Consider the following 24,870-nt stretch of genomic DNA (forward strand, 5'->3'; position numbering starts at 1 on the left):
AGGCAGAGCTGAATAATTGCTCCAAGCACAAGAAACCTCCCAAAAAAGGGACAAAAAAAGACCAAATAAAATGATAAAATGGAGAGAGCAGAACACTCCTGCTGGCATGCGTGCAAAAAGGGAAAACTGTAGGTAGAGCTAAGGAGCCCAGTGAAGTACAGAGGCACAGAGAAAAAATCCAGAGTTATTTCCTTCTGCAGAAGGCACACGGCCATGGGGACACAACCCATCTGTCTAGAATGTCTCATCTATTGCACTGGAAAGCACAGTTACTTACCGTAACAGGTGTTATCCAGGGACAGCACTTGAAAAGTGAATCGCAACTTTAAGTTTAGAAAGTTCACGATTAGCCCGTACCGCGCATGCCTTCCCACCTGACTTAGGCGCGTGGTCCAGCAGTTAAGATAAGCCAGCTAAGAAGCTAACCCAGGGAGGTGGGTGAGATGTGAGAATATCTGCCTGCTGTCCCTAGATAACACCTGTTACAGTAAGTAACTGTGCTTTATCCCAGGACAAGCAGGCAGCACCTGGGCAGCCAAAATCCATGCAAGACTTACACCCTTAATGGCGAGATCCTAACAAGAACTGAAGCAGAACGAGACTTAGGGGTGATCGTCAGTGAGAACATGAAGACTGCCAATCAAGTGGAGCAAGCTTCATCCAAGGCAAGGCAAATCATAGGTTGCATACGCAGGAGTTTCGTCAGCCGTAAGCCTGAAGTCATTATGCCATTGTATAGATCCATGGTGAGGCCCCACCTGGAATACTGTGTGCAATTCTGGAGGCCACATTACCGTAAGGATGTGCTGAGACTGGAATCGGTCCAGAGAATGGCCACCCGGATGGTCTCAGGACTCAAGGATCTCCCGTACGAGGAACGACTGGATAAGTTGCAGCTGTACTCACTCGAGGAATGCAGAGAGAGGGGTGACATGATCGAGACATTCAAGTATCTCACGGGCCGCATCGAGGTGGAAGAAGATATCTTCTTTTTCAAGGGTCCCGCAGCAACAAGGGGGCATCCTTAGAAAATCAGGGGCGGGAAACTGCACGGGGACACCAGGAAATTCTTTTTCACTGAAAGGGTGGTTGATCGCTGGAATAGTCTTCCACTTCAGGTTATTGAGGCCAGCAGCGTGCCTGATTTTAGGGCCAAATGGGATAGACATGTGGGATCTATTCACAGAGAAAGGTAGGGGAGGGTCATTGGGGTGGGCAGACTAGATGGGCCGTGGCCCTTATCTGCCGTCTATTTCTATGTTTCTATTCTCACTGATGGGTGACCTCCAAGCTAATGAGGAAGGGATGGAGGGAGAGTTGGCATTTAAGAAAACAAATTTTGCAAAGCTGACTGGCTGAAGTGACCATCCCATCTGGAAAAAATTTCCAGACAATAATGCGAAGTGAAGATATGAACTGAGGACCAGGTGGCAGCTTTGCAGATTTCCTCAGTAGGAGTAGATCTGAGGAAAGCTAGAGAAGCTGCCATAGCATGGACTTTGTGAGCAGTGACATGACTCTCCAGAGGCAGTCCAGTCTGAGTATAGCAGAAGGAGATACAGGCAGCCAACCAGTTGGATATTGTCTGTTTGGTGACAGGATAACCCAACTTGTTAGGATCAAATGAGATGAAAAGTTGGGGAGAGGTTCTATAAGGCTTTGTCCAATCGATGTAGTAGGCCAAGGCATGTTTACAATCCAAAGTATGCAGCATCGTTTCTCCTGGGTGAGAATGAGGCTTAGGGAAAAAACTGGAAGAACAATGGACTAACTGAGATAAAAGTCCGTAACAACTTTCGGTAGAAACTTAGGATGCGTGCATAGAACCACTTTTATCATGGTGAAAAACTGTGAAAGGTGGATTTGCGACCAATGCTTGTAGCTCACTGACCCTCCTGGCTGAAGTGAGGGAGATGAGAAAAACTACTTTCCAGGTGAGAAATTTGAGATGAGCTGTTGCCATTGGTTCAAATGGTAATTTCATCAACCTGGAAAGAACTACATTAAGGTTCCAGACGAGAGGTGGAGGCTTGAGAGGTGGTTTAACATTGAAAAGCCCTTTCATGAATCTGGAGACCAATGGATGAGCAGTGAGAGGCTTTCCCTCGACTGACATGTAAAAAGCTATAATAGCGTTGAGATGGACTCTGATAGATGTAGATTTAAGACCAGAATCAGAGAGATAATCCAGCACCAATTTCAATGACAAGGAAGCTGGATCATGATGATGACGGAGACACCAGGAAGAAAACCGAGTCCACTGTTGAATGGCCAGTTTCCTGGAAGCATCAATAATAGTGCAGACAGGCTGAGAAAGATGTAATGATGTCAGCCCGAGAGATACTAAGCTGTCAGGTTTAACGATTGCAGGTTGGGATGAAGAAGAGTTCCTTGATTCTATGTAAGCAGAGTAGGAAATATTGGAAGAAGTATGGGTTCCCTGGTGCTGAGTTGAAGTAGAAGGGAGAACCAATGTTGTCTGGGCCACTGAGGACCTATGAGGATCAATGGTGGCTGACTCCTGCTTGAGTTTGAAAAGAGTTTTCAAGATGAGAGGAGTGGGAGGGAACGCATAGAGGAACAATTGTGTCCAATCCAGAAGAAATGCATCCGCTTCCAGGCAGTGAGAAGAGTAAAGCCTGGTGCAGAAGAGGGGCAGTTTGTGGTTGTGGGGAGCTGCAAATAAGTCCACCTGAGGAGTGCCCCATTGTGCAAAGATGGAATGAAGAGTTTTCGAGCTGAGTGTCCATTTGTGAGACTGTACAATTCTGCTGAGGTTGTCTGCTAAGGAATTCTGTTTGCCCTGTATGTAAACTGCTCGCAGAAAAAGATTGCGGGTTGTCGCACAAAGCCAAATCTTTTGAGCCTCTTGACAAAGGGGAAGAAAGCCCATGCCTCCTTGCTTGTTGATATAGTACATTGCTACTTGATTGTCTGTGAGAAGGAGGAGGACTTGGTCGGTCAGGAGATGTTGGAAAGCTTTTAGCGCGTAATACATCGCTCTGAGCTCCAGCAAAATGATGCAATATTTGCGTTCTTTGGAAATTCAATAACCCTGCGTTTGCCAGCCGTTCATGTGCGCTCCCCAGGTGTAAGGAGAAGCATCTGTAGCGAGTACCTGGCGATGCAGAGGAAGATGGAAAAGACCACCTCTGGATAGATTGGAAGAGGTCATCCACCAGTGGAGCAACTGCAGAAGAGATGAGGTCTCAGAAATATGCTGAGAGAGTGTATCTGTCGCCTGACACCACTGAGAAGCTAGAGCCCACTGAGGAGTGTGAAGATGCAATCTGGCTAGTGGGGTGACATGAACCGTGGAGGACATGTGGCCCAGGAGAACCATCATGCTTCTCGCAGAGATTGTTTGTAGCTGGTTTTGTTGACAGAGATGAAGCAAGGCAGCTAGGCAAACCGGAGGCAAAAACGCCCTCATGAGAGTAGTATCCAGAATAGCTCCAATGAACTGAAGATGTTGAGTCAGTTGGAGGTTGGACTTTGGGAAATTGATTAAGAAGCCCAAGGTTTGAAGGACAGAAATGGTGTGTGTCGTCGCCAGGGTCACCTCCTGAGATGGTGAAGCCTTGATCAACCAGTCATTCAGATAAGGAAACACCTGAAGACCCTGGGATCGGAGGGCTGCTGCCACTACAATCAAACACTTCGTGAAAACTCTGGGAGAAGATGCCAGGCCGAAATGAAAAACTTTGTACTGGTAGTGACGACGACTGATTTGAAAGTGAAGGTATTTCTTGGAAGCTGGATAAATTGGTATATGCATGTAGGCTTCCTTGAGGTCCAGAGAGCTTAGCCATTCGTTCTGAGCCAATAGAGGATAAAGGAGGGCAAGCGAGAGCATTTGAAACTTCTCTTTGACAAGATAATTGTTGAGAGCTCGGAGATCCAAGATGGGTCTCAGACTACCCGTCTTTTTGGGGACCAAGAAATATCAGGAGTGAAAGCCTTGGTTGTGCTGAGAGGGAGGAACTTCCTCGATTGCATTGAGGAGGAGAGACTGAACCTCCTGAAGAAGTAGAGAGGACTGCTTCAGATTTAAAACAGACTCTTTTGGAGGATGGTCTGGAGGAAGGGTGTGAAAATGAAGGATATAGCCTTGATGATGAGGACCCAAAGATCTAATGTAATGAGCTTCCAGCGATTGATGTAAATCTGAAGACGTCCCCATATGGGTTGAGGCAGAGAAAGTAGCAGAGGAACTCTGGCTATGCTCTGAAGGAACACATCAAAAAGGCTGTGCAGGTTTCTGAGAAACAGCCGGCTGTTTAGGTTGTTGACGTGGCTGCTGTCATTGTCGACGAGGCTGGGTAGGTGCCTGAGGAGTAGGTTTGGCAGCGTATCTGCGTTGGTAAGAGGAAGCAGGCTTAAAAGGCCGAGCAGGTGGAGGCTTCTTTTTGGGCTTAACCAACACATCCCATCTGGCTGACTATGGAAGCAAACAACTTTATCACGCTCAGATAAGCGCTTTGTAGCTCCCTCAGTAGAGTCATCAAACAACTCATTGCCCTGGCATGGGATGTTGGCCAGTTGATCTTGTAGATTCGGGTCCATATCTACGTTGCAGAGCCAGGCAAAACAGCGCATCGCCACAGAGAACACAGTGACTCTAGAGGACATTTCAAACAGTTTGAACCATATGCATGCAAAGTTGACCCAGAGTGTGATGCATGTGTTGAAACTCTGGAAGTTGATGTTGAGGAAGATATTTGAAAAAAAAAATTAAGCATGGCGTTGACCAAATGCTTCAGATAAGAAGTAAAGACAAAGTTATAGCTCAAAATTTGGTTTGTCATCATCGAATTTTGATACAGCCGACGACCAAACTTGTCCATGGTCCTGCCCTCTCGACCAGGAGGGATGGTGGCATAAACTTTGGCAGGATTGGTTCTTTTTAAAGAAGACTCCACGAGAAGAGATTGATGGGAAATTGAGATTTACAATGGACCATCTTATATCGAGATTCCAGCTTTGTTGGTACAGCAGGAATGGAGTATGGTGTATCAAGATTTCTTTTGAAAGTTTGAGAAAGAATGCCATTCATAGGTAATTTGAGAGAATCCCTAGGAGGATAATAATAATAATAACAGCTTATATACCGCAATACCGTGAAGTTCTATGCGGTTTACAAAAGATTAAGCAAAGGTACAAATTGACTGACTTCAAGAGGGGAAGAAGAAAGAGAAGTAATTAGACAGGAAATTCATACCAGTTCTTCTAAATACTCCTTAGAGTATTTAGAGTCAGATTCCAAAGATCTTTACTCATTTGGCATAGAAATTTTGTAAAGGACACCGGATTTGAAGAGGTATGATTTCGTTGAGGAGAAGGTGTATGAGAACCCCTCAAGCAGAGAATGAACAGCAGAGAATGAAGGTGAAGCCTCTCTGGAGTATTGATACCTGAGATCTGAATCCATAGGCAAAGATTAAGACGAACACCCACTTCTGGAATGAGTTGAAAAAGCATAACGTTGTCATTTTGAAGAACCAGCTGGTGAAGAAAACCTTGCAGGAGAAGAACTCAAATGACGAGAATTGTAAGGCTTCACAACAGATCTCCTCGACAAAGGAGTTGGTGGTCTCGAAGAGCTTTGATGCTTCGATAAACGAGGCCTGCCTCGAGAAGAAGACCTGGGCCTCGATGAGTGCCTCGACAAATGTAATGTAATGTAATTTATTTCTTATATACTGCTACTTAATATATACTTAATATATTAAGATTAGAAATAAGAAAGGTACTTGAAAAATTCCCTTACTGTCCCGAAGGCTCACAATCTAACTAAAGTACAGTGGTGCCTCACACAACGAACTTAATCCGTTCCAGGAGCAAGTTTGTTATGTGAAACGTTCGTTGTGTGAAACGCGTTTTCCCATAACAATACATGTTAAAAAAAATAATTCGTTCTGTAGCATAAAATATGCTAAGATGACATAAAAAAAGATAAATTTTTGGTTATTATTTTTATTTAGATACATCTAAAAACATAATTGTTTTTTAAAACAACACACATTTTTTAAATTTAAAGACAGACTAAGTAGAGTCTAATTTTACAGTGAGAGGGCAGAGTCTCAGCGGCAAAAACTGGGACTTAACTGTTCATTTTTTTTTTTTTTTCTACCGTGTTTCCCCGATGATAAGGCAGGGCCATCAAATAAGACAGCCCCCCCTTTTTAGAAAAAAATGTAAAATAAGGCACCCCCCCGCAAATAAGCCACCCACCGATACCTGCGCTTACCCGAATCGGGTGGTACGGTGGGTGACTCCGTGTAGTCCCTGGCACCCCCGACACGATCGGGGCAAGAGGGAGCTCAAGCCCTCTTGCCCCCCCGACTCCCCGACACGATCGGGGCAAGAGGGAGCTCAAGCCCTCTTGCCCCCCCCGACTCCCCGACACGATCGGGGCAAGAGGGAGCTCAAGCCCTCTTGCCCCCCCGACTCCCCGACACGATCGGGGCAAGAGGGAGCTCAAGCCCATGTGCCTCAGGCCCCGCCCCCAGGAGGGACCTAAGGCTCCCGGGCCTATTCTGATTGGCCAAGGCGCCTTAGGCCCCACCAGTAGGCGGAGCTTTGGGACGGATGGGCCAATCCGGCCTCATTCCGTCGATGGCTGCCTGCCGGACAGGCGGGTTTGGCTCCCGTCTGTCCGGCCAACTACAGAAAGGTACGGGGAAGGGGGTTGGGGGTGTCGTGGGGGTCGGCCAGGGGGGTCGCGGGTCGGCTGGGGGGGCGGTCGGAGGTTCTTGGGGGGGGGCGGTCGTTGGGGGGAGGGGGGGTTTGCGTCGAGGGCAGGAGGGCCTGGGATCCCTCCTGCCCGTAATGTAGTGCAGGGTGGGGTTAGGGGGTCGCCGTGGCCAGGAGGACTTGGGCTCCCTCCTGGCCCGATATTGTCGGGGAGTTGGGGAATCGGCGGGGCAAGAGGGCTTGGGCTCCCTTTTGCCCCGATCGTGTCGGGGAATCGGCGGGGCAAGAGGGCTTGGGCTCCCTTTTGCCCCGATCGTGTCGGGGGGGCAAGAGGGCTTGAGCTCCCTCTTGCCCCGATCGTGTCGGGGAGTCGGGGGGGCAAGAGGGCTTGAGCTCCCTCTTGCCCCGATCGTGTCGGGGAGTCGGGGGGGCAAGAGGGCTTGAGCTCCCTCTTGCCCCGATCGTGTCGGGGAGTCGGGGGGGCAAGAGGGAACCAGGCGGAGAGAGGGCAGTTAAGCGCAGTGCCTGCGCGGAAGGATGCAGCTCGGGCGACTTCGTTGTGTGAAACGAAGTTCGTTGTACGGATCAAGACATAAAGTTCGTTGTGCGCAGCGTTCGCTGTGCGAGGCGTCCGTTATGCGAGGCACCACTGTACCTGGAGGGTAATAGAGAAGTGAAAAGTAGAGTTAGAGGAAAAATAAAAATAAAATAAACATTTTAACAAGACAGCATTGATCTAAATACTTTGGAAGGTAGAAGAGAGGAGAGAAAGGAATAGAAGCAGAAGGGGGAGCCGTTGAACAGTAGAATTCTGGAGAAATTTAAATGATAGAAATAGAACAAAACAAAGACAAAAGGCAAAACAATAGATAAGATTAAAGATAAATCATAAGCTGGAAAGAAAAATAAAATAAAACTTTGTCTTCAATCCACGGTTTCAGCGTCAGTGATGAAGTGGAGCAAGTAAGTTTAGGAGGAGCGATTGACGTTTCCAGAAAGGGCTTCTTCAGGGAAGAGACTTGGCAGACAGTCCCAAGATGCCTATGTCTCCTCCCCTGCGATGTTCTCCCATCCATGCATTCCACAAATGATGTGGGGAAGAATTATGCCTCGACTCACGGTCCCGTGATCGAGTCGAATCCAGCCTCGAAGATGAATGTCAAGGAGTTCTCGTCTTGTGCCTCAAAATAGGCAACACCTGATGTGTAGATAGGACTGGAAGTTGGAGAATGACGTCAAGACACTAAAAAGGACTCAGCTCCTTGTGTAGAGGTATCTCGAGGCACTCTGAAGGACTCGACTCCTTATTAAGAGTGGTAAGCAATGTTACTTACCATAACAGTTGTTAACCAGGGACAGCAGGCAGCTATTCTCACTAATGGGTAACGTGATCCAACGGAGCCCCGATGCGGATGCCTCACAAGCAGTCTTGCTTGAAGAAAATCGAAGTTTCGAGTCGCCCGCATCGCGCATGCACGAGTGTCTTCCCGCCCAGACCAGGGCGTGTCTCCTCAGTTCAGATAGCTAGCAGAGAAGCCAACCCAGGGGAGGTGGGTGGGACGTGAAAATAGCTGCCTGCTGTCCCTGGATAACAACTGTTATGGTAAGTAACATTGCTTTATCCCAGGACAAGCAGGCAGATATTCTCACTAATGGGTAACCTCCAAGCTAACCACAATGGGATGGTGGGAGAGTTGGCAACTTAGGAGAATAAATTTTGCAATACCGTTTGGCCAAACTGTCCATCCCGTCTGGAGAAAGTATCCAGACAATAATGAGAGGTGAAGGTATGAACCGAGGACCAAGTAGCAGCCTTACAAATCTCCTCAATCGGTGTCACTCTGAGGAAGGCTACAGAGGCTGCCATTGCTCTGACCTTATGGGCTGAGACTTTACTGTGAAGGAGTAATCCACCCTGGGCATAGCAGAAAGAGATACAAGCCGCCATCCAGGCTGATGGAAACTGCACTGAGATGGACCCGTATCGAAGTTGAGGCCAGAATGAGAAAGGTGCAAAAGATAGTCCAAAACCGAAGACAAGGAGGAGTGTTGTGGCTCATGATGATGAGAAAAACACCAAGCAGAAAATCTAGTCCACTTTTGGTGGTAGCATTGTCTAGTAGCAGGATTCCGGGAAGCTTCCAGGACATCTCTCACAGGTTGAGAAAACTGGAGCGGAGTTATGTTGAGAGGAACCAAGCTGTCAGGTGTAGAGATTGCAGATTGGGATGAAGTAGGGACCCCTGATACTATGAGAGTAGCAAGGGAAAAACTGGTAGAGGGTACGGCTCCTTGGTGCTGAGTTGAAGTACAAGGGAGTACCAAGGTTGTCTGGGCCACCGTGGAGCAATCAGAATCATGGTGGCGTGGTCTGACTTCAGCTTGACCAACGTCTTTTGAATTAGAGGAAATGGAGGAAACGCATATAGAAAGAGATTCGTCCAGTCCAGAAGGAAAGCGTCTGCCTTGAGGCGGTGAGAAGTGTAGATCCTGGAGCAGACAGGCAGTTTGAAGTTGTGGGGGGCTGCAAAGAGGTCTATCTGAGGCGTTCCCCACAGAGAGAAGATGTGATGAAGGGGCGTCAAGTGGAGAGTCCACTCGTGAGGTTGGAGAAGACGACTCAAGTTGTCCGCTAGGGCATTGTCCGCCCCCTGAATATAGATAGCTTTGAGGAAGGTGTTGTGGCGAATTGCCCAATCCCAAACTTTTAGAGCTTCCTGGCAGAGGGAGGCCGATCCCGTGCCCCCCTGCTTGTTGACATAATACATGGCGACTTGGTTGTCCGTGCGAATGAGGACCACCTTGTTGTGAAGCAGATGTTGGAAAGCATTGAGAGCATTGAAAATCGCCCTGAGTTCCAGGAGATTGATGTGGCACTTGCGGTCCGGCTGGTCCAATAACCCTGAGTGCGGAGACCGTCCAGGTGAGCCCCCCAAGCATAAGTCGACGAGTTGGTTGTGAGAACTTTCTGATAGGGGGGTGTTTGAAACAGCAAACCTTTGGATAGATTGGAGGATAGCATCCACCAGCGAAGGGACTGTTGCAGAGCAGGAGTGACCTGGATGTGTTGAGACAGAGGGTCGGATATCTGCATCCACTGAGATGCCAGGGTCCACTGAGGAATCCTGAGGTGAAGTCTGGCAAAAGAAGTCACGTGAACAGTAGAGGACATGTGGCCCAGAAGAACCATCATGTGTCTCGCCGAGATGGATGGGCGAGATGACACCAAGTGGCAAAGATGGAGGAGAGCTTCCAGATGTGGAGGATGGAGGAACGCTCTGAGTTGGGTGGTATCTAGAACAGCTCCAATGAAGGGAAGAGTCTGGAAAGGTTGTAGATGGGATTTCGAAAAGTTTATCTCGAACCCCAGATGTTGCAGTAACCAAATCGTCTTCTGGGTCGCGAGGACGACTCCCTGAGATGTGGAATCCTTGATGAGCCAGTCGTCCAGGTAGGGGAACACCTGGAGACCATGGTTCCTGAGCGCTGCGGCCACCAGGCACTTGGTGAAGACTCTGGGTGACGAGGCCAGGCCGAAAGGAAGCACTCTGTATTGAAGATAAAGATGTCCCACCCTGAATCTGAGGTATTGACGCGAGGCTGGATGAATGGGAATGTGAATGTAGGCCTCCTTGAGATCCAGAGAGCATAACCAGTCGTTCTGCTCGATGAGGGGATACAGGGATGCCAGGGTCAACATGCAAAATTTTTCCTTGACCAGAAATTTGTTGAGCACCCTGAGATCCAAAATGTTTATCTTCTTTCCTTCTGTTTCCCTGCCTGCCCCCTTTCTTTCTTTCTCCCTGCCCTTTCCCAAACCACTGCCATCGGGGAACAGGACCCAAACCGCCACCAAGCTCTCCCTGCTTCAGGCCGACCAGCAATCCTCTTCCCAACGTCAATTCTGCCATCGGAGAGGAAGTTTCGCCCAGCCAGGCAGCGATTGGCTGGCCCGAACTATCACCCCGACGGCAGAATTGACGTCGGGGAGAGGAAGACTGATCGGCCCGATAGATCGCCAAGGCAAAGTGAGTCCTGGGTGATCGACTCACTTTGCCTTGGCGAGTTACCGGTCGATCGCGATCGACCTATTGGGCACCCTTGCTCTACTCCTTGCATCGAGTGGATCGGTTCCAATGGAGGCACTCGCAAAGACTCTACTCCTTGCATCGAGTGAATCGGTTCCAACGGAGGCATGGGCAAAGACTCTGCTCCTTGCGATGCATGCACCGATGCCAGACCAGACACTCGCAGAGACTCTGCTCCCTGTAGAGAGTGTATGTATCTCTGAGGCACTGGAGGCGGCTCGACCTCACAGGAGGCCTCCGTGTGCCCAGGCTGGATTTGAGAGAGAAGCTTAGGCCCTCTGGTGGTGAAGAGCTCAATGAATTGCTTCTCTAGCAAGGTCTGGAACGAAGCCTGCAAGGATAGATCCGCATCAGCAATGGGACCACCTGCTCGGGCCTCGCGCTCTTTAGGGGCAGTGTGTGAGTGCTTGGGCTTAGAAGCCTTGGGCACTTTTAGCACTACCGGTGGAATAGGCTGCTGTGCTACCTGACCTGAAGAGACCGAGGAAGGCATCGCAGTGGGCGCTGGAGTCGGAGCCAGCACGAACGATGCAGGCTTGATGAGACTTGGCGCCGCAGAGGTGGAAGGCTGGGGTGCAGCGGATGATGTCGAAGGTGAAGGGCACTTCGATGAAGACTGCTCCGTCGAGGACTCCATGCTGAACAGCGACTCCCACAAGATGCAACAACGCTTGAAAGCACATGCGGTGAGTGTGGAGCAAGGCCGGCACGATTTCAGAAGGTGTTGAGGTCCGAGACACCAAATACAGCATTGATGAGGGTCCGTTAGCGAAATCGCACGCTGGCACTTGGCACACTTTTTAAAACTGGTGATAGGCCGGGACATAGGCCAGAAAAGCTCTGCCGCAAGATGGAAGCCGCGGGGCTGCGTCCACGTGGCCTGCCCGGTCGAACGGATGGAAGAAATTATTATTATTTTTTTTGAAAACAAGAAAGAACTACGAAAATCAGTGATTAAGAGAAAAATAACCTAAAACCGCGGACTTTAGAAGGCACAAGTGAAAAAACTTCACGCAGAGAGTCGAAGACGGACTTCTCGGCTCCGCGGAAAAGTAAGAACTTAGGAGACACGTCCTGGTCTGGGCGGGAAGGCACTCATAGAAACATAGAATATGACGGCAGAAAAGGGCTATAGCCCATCAAGTCTGCCCACTCTAATGGCCCACCCCCCTGACTTTTACTCCCTTAGAGATCCCACGTGAATGTCCCATTTTCTCTTAAAATCTGACACGCTGCTGGCCTCGATCACTTGCAGAGGTAGACTGTTCCAATGATCGACCACCCTTTCTGTGAAGAAGTATTTCCTGGAATCACCACGAAATTTCCCTCCCCTTATTTTTAGCGGATGCCCTCTGGTGGTCGAAGGACCTATAGGACAGAAGATATCATCTTCCACCTCGATACGGCCCGTAACATATTTGAACGTCTCAATCATGTCCCCCCTCTCTCTTCGTTCCTCTAGTGAGTACAGCTGCAATTTATTTAGCCTTTCTTCATATGTGAGATCCCTGAGCCCCGAGACCATCCTGGTGGCCATTCACTGAACCGACTCAAGTCGCCGCACATCCTTCCGGTAGTGTGGTCTCCAGAATTGAACACAGTACTCCAAATGAGGTCTCACCATGGATCTGTACAGTGGCATTATCACTTCAGGTCTCCTGCTGACAAAACCCCTATGGATACAACCCATCATTTGCCTTGCCTTGGAGGAAGCCTTCTCCACTTGATTGGCAGCCTTCATGTCATCACTAATGATCACCCCTAAATCACGTTCCGCCGTGGTCCTAGCCAAGGTCTCCCCATTTAGTGTGTAAGTACTGCATGGATTTCTCTTACCCAGGTGCATTACCTTACACTTTTTAGCATTAAAGCATAGCTGCCAAGTCAATGACCACTGTTCCAGTAGTAATAGGTCCTGCGTCATACTGTCAGGCAAAATGCTTTTGCCTACTATGTTGCATAGTTTGGCGTCATCGGCAAACAAAGATACTTTTCCTCTAAGCCCTTGGGTCATATCATCTATGAATAAGTTGAATAGAATCGGGCCCAAGACCAAGCCCTGTGGTACTCCACTGGTCACGTCTGACGTTTTGGAGGGGGTACTGTTAACCACTACCTTTTGAAGTCGCCGAATGCACAGTGCGGGCGACTTGAAACTTCGAGTTTTTTCAAGCAAGACTGCTTGTGAGGCGTCCGCATCAGGGCTCCGTTGGATCACGTCATCCATTAGTGAGAATACCTGCCTGCTTGTCCTGGGTTAACATGCTTGCCAAATTGACTCCTGCCTCGACCCTGCTTCCTGCAGTCCAGTCTGAGCAATCAGCAGTATTACAAGCAGTTGAGTCCTTGTGAGTGCCTCGAGATCATTCTGCACAAACTCCTGATGCAGAATAATTTCCAACATATTCTGCAAAGCCAGCACTGAAATAAAAGGATCTGGTACAATTGGTGTGGCTATAGACTCTGAGGAAGGTGACCTCAAGGAAGAGTGTTGCCTTGATTTTGAGGCATGTTTCCTGGGTAGCCTCGGACCCATCGGTTCTAAGGGTGGAATGTCCGGAGGGGTTGGCTTAGCTATCTTACCTGATGGAGACACTGAGGATAACGGTGCCTCGGGAGAAGATTTAGCTGATTTCCACGAAGACTTCCCCATCGAGGAAGGTTTGAGCAAGGTCAAGGTTGAAGGTTTTAGCCCCGTAGAAGACTTTGAAGGAGTTGAGGTCGGGGCCAGAATCGGGGTCGAAGTTTTAGTTGAAGACAGATCCATTCCCCCGAAGATTTTCTAAATCTGAACTCGATGACGTTTAAGGGCTCGATTTTGAAGTGCAGCACAGCGGGCGCACGACTCTGGACGATGATCAGGTCCTAAACACTGTACACACCATTATGTGGGTCAGTGATGGAGATCGCACATTGACACCGGCTACACTTCTTGAACCCTGTGACCGGCCAGGACATGGAATGAAACACAGCCAAAGCTAAATCGAAGTCCGCAAGCTGAGGCCGCAGAGTAGGCCCCACCATGACACGATCGAAAAAACAAAACTATTTTTTTTAATCAAACGCGCAGAAAACACAGCAACCCGGTAAAGAAAATACACGAGCCACGATGAGAGAAGGCACAAGTAGAAGTAACTCTCGCGCAGAGCCTTGAAACTAGTGCTTCTTAGCTCCACGGAAAATTTAGAACTGAGGAGACACATGCCCTACCTCGGTGCGGCAGTCGCAAGCTTTCTAAAAGTTCTTCAAGCAAGTTTGCTTGTGAAGCTGTCTGCATCCGGGCTCTGTGGTTGAAGTCACCCATATGTGAGAATACGCTGCCTGCTTGCCCTGGGATAAAATATACTTTTTTAAAACTTTGAAGAAAATCCAAGATGGCTGCCACGAATGCTGATTTTGACTGAAAAATGGTCATTAAAAAACACAGGAAAACGCGAAAAATGGCAAGACCCCGATTTGCGCACCTCCTAAAATCGGCAAACTCTGTGTGACTCACAGACACCACAGAGACATGTGCTGCAATGCATTTTTCAATAGAAGCCAGCAATACACAGTGCAAGCACAGAGAGATCAGTACCTCAGGAGCTGATTAAACTGATTTTTCAGATCTTCTGACCGTTTCACCTTCCCTGTCACCACAGATCACAATCACCAGGACCCCTCAGGGGAATTAAGGAAGACACAGTCTGGTTCTGATCCTGGCATATCTCCACGGAATCATAGAAACTTACACTCTACCCCTTTGTGGACAAACCAGGGGAAAGATGGCTCCCGAACCCAGAGACCCAATCCAATCTGCAGGCTGTCCAGAGCAGTGGTTTTCAACCCTATCCTGGAGGACCACCAGCCCTCAGGTTTTCTGGATAGCCCTAATAAATATGCATGGGGCAGATTTGCATGCCTGTCACCTCCATTATATGCAAATCTTTCTTATGCATATTCATTAGGGCTATCCCGAAAACCCAACTGTCTGGTGGTCCTCCAGGATAGAGTTGAGAACCACTGATCTAAAGGGCTTACTGCAGTTCAAGCTTAAAGAGCACTCTCCAGAAGCAGACAAGCTTTAAGGGAAAAAAAAGTCTGCAATCTCCCGTTGAAGGAATACTCTCAGAGTGAATCTGCAGCACTTGGGCAATACCCGCGGCACTAAAGAAAATAAAAGACTAGGAATTGAGAAATAAAATCACAAGCAAAAGAAACTAGAAGTTCTCAGCAAGGCTGCAGAAACAAACTGAGCTTCAAGGGGGGTTGGTTGGTTTTATTTCTAAGTTCTGCAGCCAAGGCTGGAATAGATGCATAACCCACGAGTTCAGCCTCCAGAGGGATTTGTACAAGAATTTCTATTATCTCCTTTTTCTCACCATCTTTGCCCCCCATCATCAACCAGCACCTTATTCCTCCTTCATTGTGCTCGCCCACCTTAATGTCATCCTCCTCCATAATTTTGTCTCTAATCTCATTTATTTTAGGTGGCAAAAATTGCACCATTACACGTACACGTTATCACTATTTTCTCAAGCAAAATTTATTCCAGTACTAGATATAAATCAAAGCTGAAAATAAATCTGCATTGTATTCCATATTCTATCCAGCTAGAGCAGTGGTCTCAAACTCAAACCATTTGCAGGGCCACATTTTGGGTTTCTAGGTATTTGGAGGGCCTCAGAAAAAATAGTTAATGTCTTATTAAAGAAATGACAATTTTGCACGACATAAAACTCTTTATCGTTTATAAATCTTTCCTTTTGGCTAAGTCTTAATAAGAATATTGTAATTTATAGCTAAAGAGACATATGATCAAGAACCTGCTTTATTTTACTTTTGTGATTATGATAAACATACCGAGGGCCTCAAAATAGTACCTGGCGGGCCGCATGAGACCACTGAGCTAGAGAATACAGTGACTTTGAATGAATAATTGTACAAAGACTTTTACACAGCTTAGCTTATCTTTTTCTGCCTGCCAAGATCTTCATTCTCTTCCTCAGTATTTCTTAACCCAGTCCTAGAAGCATACCTGACTGATCTAATGAACATTCATTGGATATCTTTAAAAGAGGGTTAAAAACGTCACCTAGGACAAGTTAGAACAGTGCCCCCTCTCAAACCAAGTCAAATTTTCCTCTAGTGCTCACCCGTCCAGAGTTCCAAGGTCCTGCCCTCTGCTCATTCTCTTTAGCTTTAGCTGGTGGTAGGGCTGCCCATGGCTGCGGGGTCAGTGAATGAAGTTCAGCTCCTGGGGTAGTAACAACATTCTCATCAAATACCTTAAAGCGCGAGGACCCTGGGACCTGCTGAGGTGGTGGTAACTGTACATTGAGAGCTAGAATTAAAACCAGAAGAGATGTCACAAGTAGAACATGCCATTTACCTCAAGTACAAAGATCATATACATTCATCTTACATCAACATTTCCAACATCATGACTTCTAATACCACTGAACTGAATTTTATTATTTGGAAACATTGATTTGATGGATAAAGGCAATAAAATGATACAGAAAATGGAGAGCTTCAATGCAAAAATGTAGCTAATTCTGCTTTCCTGCTACCTCATTGCTTTCAGATCACAAATTGAAATTCAAACTTACCTGTTAATTTCTTTTCCTCAATTCCTGTTAAACCAGTTCATTTATATCCCTCAAGCAGCAGATGAAGATAGAGAAAAAGTTATCTGTGATATCATTAGCATAAGAGCAGATGCAGACTGGAGCCATTCAGTATATTTTACCAAAGCCAAGATTAATCCCTCAGGACACACCAAATCCTTCAAGGAAATTAAACAGACCAAAATGTAGATGGAGCATAAAAATGGCATGGAGCCCACAATTCCAGTTACTACAGAAATAACCTTATTTTCTGTATGGATTAGAATAGTTTAGTGCATCAGCTGATCTGAGAGCCTTTCGTTCCAAATGAACATAAGCATTGCCATATTGGGACAGACCGCAGGTCCATCAAGCCCAGTATCCTGTTTCTAACAGTGGCCAAGATCCCAAATAGTAAAACATTTTACGCTGCTTAAGCTAGAATAAGTACCCTGCTAAGCTAACTGCTTTCACCACATTCTCTGGCAACAAATTCCAGATTTAATTGCATGTTGCAAAGAAATATTTTCTCCTGTTTGTATTACATTCTCTACTTAGTAGCTTTTGGAAAAGGAAAACAAGTAACTCATCTACCCGCTCCACTCAGTATTTTATAGATCTCTATTATATCTCATCTCTTCTCCAGGCTGAAGAGCCCTAGTCACTTTACCATATCCTTATAGGGAAGTCATCCCATCCCTTTTACCATTTTCACTGCCTTTCTCTGTACCTTTTCTAATTCCGCTATATTTTTTTTTGAGATATGGCGAACAGAACTGCACACAGTATTTGAGGTGAGGCCACACTATAGAGCAATATAAAGGCATTATTGTAGGGTTGGAGTTCTGGATAAGTTATGATCCAGGGCATCAGAACACAGGCAAGGTCAGCACACAGGCAGTTCTGAACCAGGCCAGGTCTGAGTACGGATCTAGGCCCTGTGAGGTCCTGTGTAGAAAAAAGAATCATTTCTCTTTCCCTCTTGACAAAGCAAGGAAAAAGGTTTGCACCTTGAGACAGAATGCTGAGGCATTCCCCCCTCCCCTTTTGTCACAAGACTCTTGCCACAGGTTTACTCTTATCTTATCTTGTTTAAGCATCCCTTATATGGGCAACAATCAGACTTTGCCTATGTGCTAAAGCAGACCTGAGCTTAAGGCTAATCAAGAGAGCTTAAGGAGCATGCATTATAACCTTTAGACTGTCACATGCTATAGTAAGATTTGAGACATATCAGAAATGTACACATTGGGAATCACTTTATTATAACTGTTATTATGTATTCATATGTCACATGAGATAGTAGCTTTGAGAAGCACATGAAATATGTAAACAATAAGTTACCTTGGTCTAATCCTCACTGTAAATGCATTATGAAATTATAACCTTGTAGAGCATTAGCTAAGTAATTAATGGAGCTAAGATTCTCAATAAAAGGGTGAGAGACCATTAATTAGGGAGCGCCTCCATCCCGACTCTAAGACTGCGTGTGTATGTTTCCTGTGTGGTATTCCTACACATTATAATATTTTCATCATTGTTTTCCATTCTTTCCTAATAATTCCTTACATTACATTTGCTTTCTTAGCCACATATTGAGTAGAGGGTTTCATCATATTCTTAACGATGACATTTAAATCCTTTTCCTGGGTGGTGATTCCTAGCATGGAACCCTGTATCACTCAGCTCCAGGAGACTTATGCTCAGCTGAGTCCCTTGAGCAGACCAGTGGCCCTGGATGCATAGTCCATCTACATGAGTTCCCAGCCCAGGTTCTGTCAGCATCTTGTGAGGAAGAGAAATTTAGAATGGAAGTCCCATAACCAGAATGCATAGAATTGTTCATCACAAGAATGACTTTTTTTTTTTTTTTTTTTTAGAGCAGGAGTGATAAATGATGCTCACTAGGTTCCCCAATGGCCACTAGAAAGCTAGAGTCTACTATGCCTCTCTCAAATTGAAATGTGCCATGGGTGTCATGTGCACTATGGAAACCATGTGACCCAACAATTTCAACATCTGCCAAGTTATGACCTGCTGGCTCCTATAAATTCCAATTACTGAGCAGGAAGGAAGTAGGATTTTAGGTAGTTTATGACAAATCCCATCTCCTTTAATGGAGCACATAGGTGGTCTACAGCTTATCTCTGTCATCGCTTGTAGAATTCTTTCTCTACTGAGGCGCACTCTATGTGGGGAGCCCTTATTTTCCTCTATTCAGGCTGATGAGTCATGCTCTACATTTAGTGAGCAGAGGAGCACTCAACATCCAAAGATAAATCCATGCTGTATCAGCAGGAAATCTCCCCCCAGCCAAACCAGGAGTGCAACAACAACCCTATCTGAGCCAAGGATGCCTCACACACAGTCGGAGCAGCCTCCAGAAACAGTGAAGGAGCTGCTCTAGACCATCAACTCAGCCTCCAAGACAGGAGAGAGCTGTGCAAGCAACCACTGAGACCCGAGAGGGCCACCAAAGCAGCACTGTAGCAGGTAGAGCTTCGCTAAAGCATATCTGGGACAAAAGAGCACTGTTGAAGCAGCAGGGAAGTCATGATCAATTGTGCCAAGAGAGCAATGCCATAGCAGTCTCCAAAACAGGGGAGAACTACAAATACAGCCTCCAAGACAGGAGATGTCTGGTACAATAGCAGGTGAGGCCCTGAGAGTACTGCAAGAACTTTTTCTATGCCCTTCAGGATCTTGAAGGTTTCTATCATGTCTCCTCTAAGTCTCCGCTTTTCCAGTGAGAAAAGTCCCAACTGCTTCAACCTGTCGGTATATGGGAGATTTTCCATTCCCTTTATCAGTTTAGTTGCTCTTCTCTGTACTCCCTCAAGTACTGCCATGTCCTTCTTGAGGTACGGCGACCAGTACTGGACACAGTACTCCAGATGGTGCGGCCGCATCTGGAGTACTGTGTCCAGTACTGGTCGCCGTACCTCAAGAAGGACATGGCAGTACTTGAGGGAGTACAGAGAAGAGCAACTAAACTGATAAAGGGAATGGAAAATCTCCCATATACCGACAGGTTGAAGCAGTTGGGACTTTTCTCACTGGAAAAGCGGAGACTTAGAGGAGACATGATAGAAACCTTCAAGATCCTGAAGGGCATAGAAAAAGTAGACAGGGACAGATTTTTCAAATTAAGGACCACCACAAGTACAAGGGGGCACTCGGAGAAATTGAAAGGGGACAGGTTTAGAACAAACGCTAGGAAGTTCTTTTTCACTCAGAGGGTGGTGGATACATGGAACGTGCTTCCAGAGGCTGTTGTAGACAAGAAAACATTAAATGGTTTCAAAGAAAGTTTGGATAGATTCCTAGAAGAAAAAGGGATTGAAGGGTATAGATAGGTATAGACCACTACTCAGGCAATGGGCCTGATGGGCCGCTGCGGGAGCGGACCGCTGGGCAGGATGGACCTATGGTCTGCCTCAGCGGAGGCAACTTCTTATGTTCTTATGTTCTTAACTGTATTAAGCACCTGCAAAAAAAAAAAAAAAAAAAGTCATTCCCCTCTACCCCCCACCCCACCTCATGTCAAGAAAGCAGCGGAGACCTAAGAATTGCAGAGACCTATGAGCCAATAGGATGCTAACCTAAAAGCATTTGCTATCTGGGACATCTCTGAAGTGCCATTCTAAGAGAACTCCCTCCAGACAGCACAAGGCATACACTTGAAGCAGGAAAAGGCACACAAGATTTAGACAAAGCTCTAAAACCCATGCTTGTAGCACCCAGGGAGCCATCAGAATTTGGGCTAGCATCTCAGCTGCGCCAATATATAGCATTCCCTCCCCCAACCCCACAACAAAAGGAAAGTGCCCAAGCAGACTTACGGCAGCACTCTCATCTTAGCCAAGAGAGAAGGGAAAGGCTAAATAGTAGCACAGCAGGACAGAGGGCCAACTGACCCCTGATAGGGAAACAATGAAATGGGTCTGCCAGAACTAGAAGGTGTGTCAAAAGATTGCTTTCAGCAGAATGAAAGGAATCAGGAAGAAGCTGTGATAGCCTGAAGTGCTGCCCCCAGAAACCTCAAGGAAGCAGCAAAGCACCCAAGCTCAGTGACCCCCCCCCTCCCATTGAGGAAGACTATCCAGCTGCCTGACTCCAGAAGACAACCACAAAAACCCAAAGCAAACAAAACATAACTGTTGCCCTGGGAGAGACAAATGCCCAACTGCCCTCTCTCGTTTTGTTTTTTTAAACAAACAAGGCAACGCCGCCCTGGAGCTGAGAGGAGGGTCGGAAATTGCATCAGAGATTTCAACACAATTTCAACGCTCCGGCTGCTGGTAGGAAGCACATTTAGAGAAATTGCCTGATGCAAAGCTAAAGAGCAGGGAGGGAGAAAGGGAGAAACAGACGCTGAAGGGAACTGGGAAAGGTGGGGTGGGGAGGAACAGACGCTGAAGGGAACTGGGGAAGGTGGGGTGGGGAGGAAAATGCTGAAGGGAAATGGGGAAGAGAGAGATTCCAGACTATAGGGGGAGCGGAAGGAAGATGGGTGGCAGACCAATTGGGGTAGGGGTGGAGGGAGAGATGGAAGGGAGAGACAGAGTAACAGAGCTTATGGAAGACAGTGGATGGAAGGAAATGAATGAGGAGATGAGGAAAGCAGAAACCAGACAACAAAGGTAGAAAAAAAAAAATTTTATATTTATTTATTTTTTTGCTTTAGGATAAAGTAGCATATTAGTTGTATTGATAAAAATTTATAAACAAAGCCCTGCCAGCTGAACATCTCTTTCTCAAGTTCAGCAGTCAGAACTTTGATTTATAAGGAAGAAATAAGCTAAATATTGCAGTACTGAGGCTTGTACGGATGCTGCGGGGATGGGGCAGGGACAATGGTTGCAGGGACAGAACGGGGCGAGGACAGTGGTCGGGGAAACGGGGCGGGAACAGGGTCGGTGGTCGCGGGGATGAGGCAATGACGGGGACGAATTTTTTTCCCCGTGTCATTCTCTAGAAGTGATTCCTGATACTGAGTGAGGAGAAAAAACCGGAAGAGGTATGGGCTCCCAGGAGCTGAGCTGAAGGAAAAGAGAGAACCAATGTTGCCTGGGCCACCAAGGAGCAATGAGAATCATGGTGGTTACCACTCATTTGAACAGAGTCCTCAACATTACATTACATTAGGGATTTCTATTCCGCCATTACCTTGCGGTTCAAGGCGGATTACAAAAGGTTAATTTTAAAAAAAAACAGTGTTACAATGATTAGCAAGAGAGGTAAGTTGTAGATCTTATAAACATTTAGCGGGTTGTTGAGGGTGAGGTGGTTTGTAAAAGAGTTAATAGGTGGTCATAGTGGAAGTTCTTTTGTTATTATTAGTGCAGTAATGGGTAGATCAAATGTCAGTTTTAGAGTTATTAAACGGTCGTGATGTTATTGCTGCTTCAGGAATTTCTTGAAAAGTGTGGTTTTTAATTCTTTTCTGAACGTCCTATAGTCTGGGGTGGTCATCAAGAGGTTGGAGATCTTGTTGTCCAGCCTTGCGGCTTGGGTGGCTAGGAGGCCGTCGTGTAGTTTTGTTCTTTTTACTTCCTTGATTGGGGGGGGTATGAATGGGGAGTGCGTTTTTCTGTGTCTTGTAGTGGGTGCTTGGATGAGGCGATTGTTCAAGTATGATGGGCTGTCTCCGTGTAGGGTTTTAAATAATATGCAGTAGAATTTGAATTGGATTCTTTCTTGGATTGGAAGCCAATGTGAGTTGATGAAGGCTTCAGTGATGTGGTCATGTTTTTTCAATGAGTAGATGAGTCTCAAAGCTGTATTTTGGATTGTTTGGAGTTGTCTGATCGTAGTTGCAGGGCAAGGAAGGAAGAGGATGTTGCAGTAGTCCAATATACCTAGTATTAGGGATTGTACTATAAGTTGGAATCTGAGGAATGAGAGGAATCTGAGAGAATGCATAGAGAAACAGACCCGTCCAATCCAGGGGAAAGGCATCGGCTTTCAGACAGAGGAGAGTAAAATCTGGAGCAAAATTGGGGCAACTTGTGATTGTGGGGGAACCACAAACAAGTCCACTTGTGGAGTGCCCCATTGAGCAAATATTGGCTGGAGAGCTGCAGAGTTGAGAGTCCATTCGTGAGGTTGAAGAATTCTGTTGAGGTTGTCTGCTAGGGAATTCTTCTCCCCTTGAATGTAGATAGCCTTTTAAGAAAAGGTTGGCGCCGTCGCCCAAATCCAGATTTTCTGGGCCTCCTGACATAACAGGAGAGAGCACGTACCTCCTTGCTTGTTTATGTAGTACATTGGACTTGAGGGTAGAGAAGATGGAAAGCTTTGAGGGCATAATATTTCACTCTGAGCTTCAGAAACTGATGTGAAATTTCCGTTCTTTGGCGGTCCATAGACCCTGGGTCTGAAGGTCGTCCATATGTGTCCCCCAAGCATAAGGAGATGCAGCTGTGGCGAGTACCTTGTGATGAGGGGGTACATGAAAAAGGAGACTTCTGGATAGACTGGAGGAGGTCATCCACCATTGAAGCGACTGCAGAAGAGATATGCTGTGAGAGATGATCTGTCGCTTAAGACCACTGAGACGCAAGGGTCCACTGAGGAATGCAAAGATGTAGCCTTGCCAGTGGTGTCACATGGACAGTGGAAGCCATGTGGCACAGAAGAACCATCATGTATCTTGCAGAGATGGAGTGAAGAGAGAGCATTTGCTGACAAAGATAGACGAGAGCCTGGAGGCAATCCGGAGGGAGAAACGCTCTAATGAGAGTGCTGTCTAGGATAGTTCCAATGAACTGAAGATGTCGAGTCGAAATAAGAAATGATTTGGGGAAGTTTAATTCGAATCCTAGAACCTGAAGAAAAGAAATGGTCTGAGATGTTGTTTGGACCACTTCCTGAGATGAAACAGCCTTGATCAACCAGTCGTCCAGGTAAGGAAAGACTTGGAGGCCGTGTGATCTGAGAGATGCGGCCTCTACAATCAGGCACTTCGTGAAGACATTACATTAGTGATTTTTATTCCTCCATTACCTTGCGGTTCAAGGCGGATTACAGAAGAGGATTTCTGGACATGTCCAGAGGTGTTACAAAGTAGAGCAGGTTGCTTCAGAGGATTGAAATGTTTCATTCGGTGTTAGTTAGTCTTCATGAATTTCTTGAATAGCACAGTTTTTATTTCTATTCTGAAAGTTTTGTAGTCTGGGGTCGCAATTAGTAGATTAAAGAGTTGGTAATCTAGTTTTGCTGCCTATGTGGCTAGAAGGCCATCGTACAGTTTTTTCCATTTGATGTCTCTGATTGGAGGGTATGTGAATGGTGTCTGGGTTCACCTAAAATCGGGACGCACTTTTGGAGAATCAGGGCCTTAATATTCTATTAAATTTCATATTAGAATTTATCCCTCTCCCCCCTAATTAATTACATTCTTTAAATTCAATACAACCTATCATAAACTTCAATCTAATATACTTTATTTAATATTCAAACCATAGAACTCCCCTCCCCCTCTTGGATGTGTATTTTTAAGGGGAAATATAATATTCAATCATTACAATATTTTGTTAATGGCTCTCAAATTTTCTGAAATTTTTTAAAATTCCCCTGCTGTGTGGCTATTATCCTTTCCATTTTATAAATGTGGCATAAAGAGTTCCACCAGAAACTGTAATTAAGTCTCTTTCAGTTTTTCCAGTTACTCGTAATCTGTTGTATGGTAACCCCTGTCATAATAAGTAAAAGTCTGTTATTTTTAGATGATATTTGACTCTTAGCTCTCATTGACATGCCAAACAGGACAGTATCATACGATAATGCCACTGGATTTTCCAACATACAATTTATTTGACGCCATATTGATTTCCAAAATGCAAGAATCATTGGACAATAGAATATCAAATGATCTAATGTTCCAGCTTCGAGATGACAGTTCCAACATCTATTAGATTTAGAACTATCTAATTTCTGTAAACATAAGAAACACCCTCACCGGATCAGACCGAGGTCCATCTAGTCCAGTGATCCGCACACGCGGCGGCCCATTTAGGTACTCCTTTTTGGAGACCTGGATTTACCGTATCCCTCAATATGATATGCAAGAAGGTGTGCATCCAACTTGCGTTTGAATCCCAGAACAGTAGTCTCCTCCACAACCTCCTCCGGGAGTGCATTCCAAGCACCCACCACGCGCTGTGTGAAACAGAATTTCCTGACATTTGTCCTAAACCTGCTGCCATTCAGTTTCAGTCTATGTCCTCTTGTCCTCGTCACATCAGAATATTTAAGTAATGCTTCTTTTTGGTCTATTTTATCAAATCCTTTTAATATTTTAAAAGTCTCTATCAAATCCCCTCTTAGTCTTCTCTTCTCAAGGGTAAACAGCCCCAGCTTCCTGAGTCGATCTTTGTAGGTCAAATTTTTCCATTCCTTTGATAAGTTTCGTGGCTCGCCTTTGCACCTTTTCCAGCAGAGTTATATCTTTTTTAAGGTATGGAGACCAGTGTTGGACACAGTATTCTAAGTGT

The 24,870-nt window shown here is 46.2% G+C and overlaps 1 protein-coding gene across 3 annotated transcripts in view; it reads right to left on the reverse strand.

The window, feature by feature from the left end:
- BUB1B (BUB1 mitotic checkpoint serine/threonine kinase B) overlaps nucleotides 1-24,870 on the reverse strand; it is a 287,868-nt gene that overhangs the window by 162,136 nt on the left and 100,862 nt on the right. For all 3 annotated transcript variants that reach the window (XM_033953065.1, XM_033953063.1, XM_033953064.1), the window contains exon 7: nucleotides 15,920-16,107. In XM_033953065.1, the coding sequence (XP_033808956.1) occupies nucleotides 15,920-16,107 (188 nt within the window). The remainder of the gene's footprint in view (nucleotides 1-15,919; nucleotides 16,108-24,870) is intronic.

The sequence above is a fragment of the Geotrypetes seraphini genome, chromosome 7 (genome assembly GCF_902459505.1).
Source record: "Geotrypetes seraphini chromosome 7, aGeoSer1.1, whole genome shotgun sequence".
Classification (NCBI taxonomy): domain Eukaryota; kingdom Metazoa; phylum Chordata; class Amphibia; order Gymnophiona; family Dermophiidae; genus Geotrypetes; species Geotrypetes seraphini.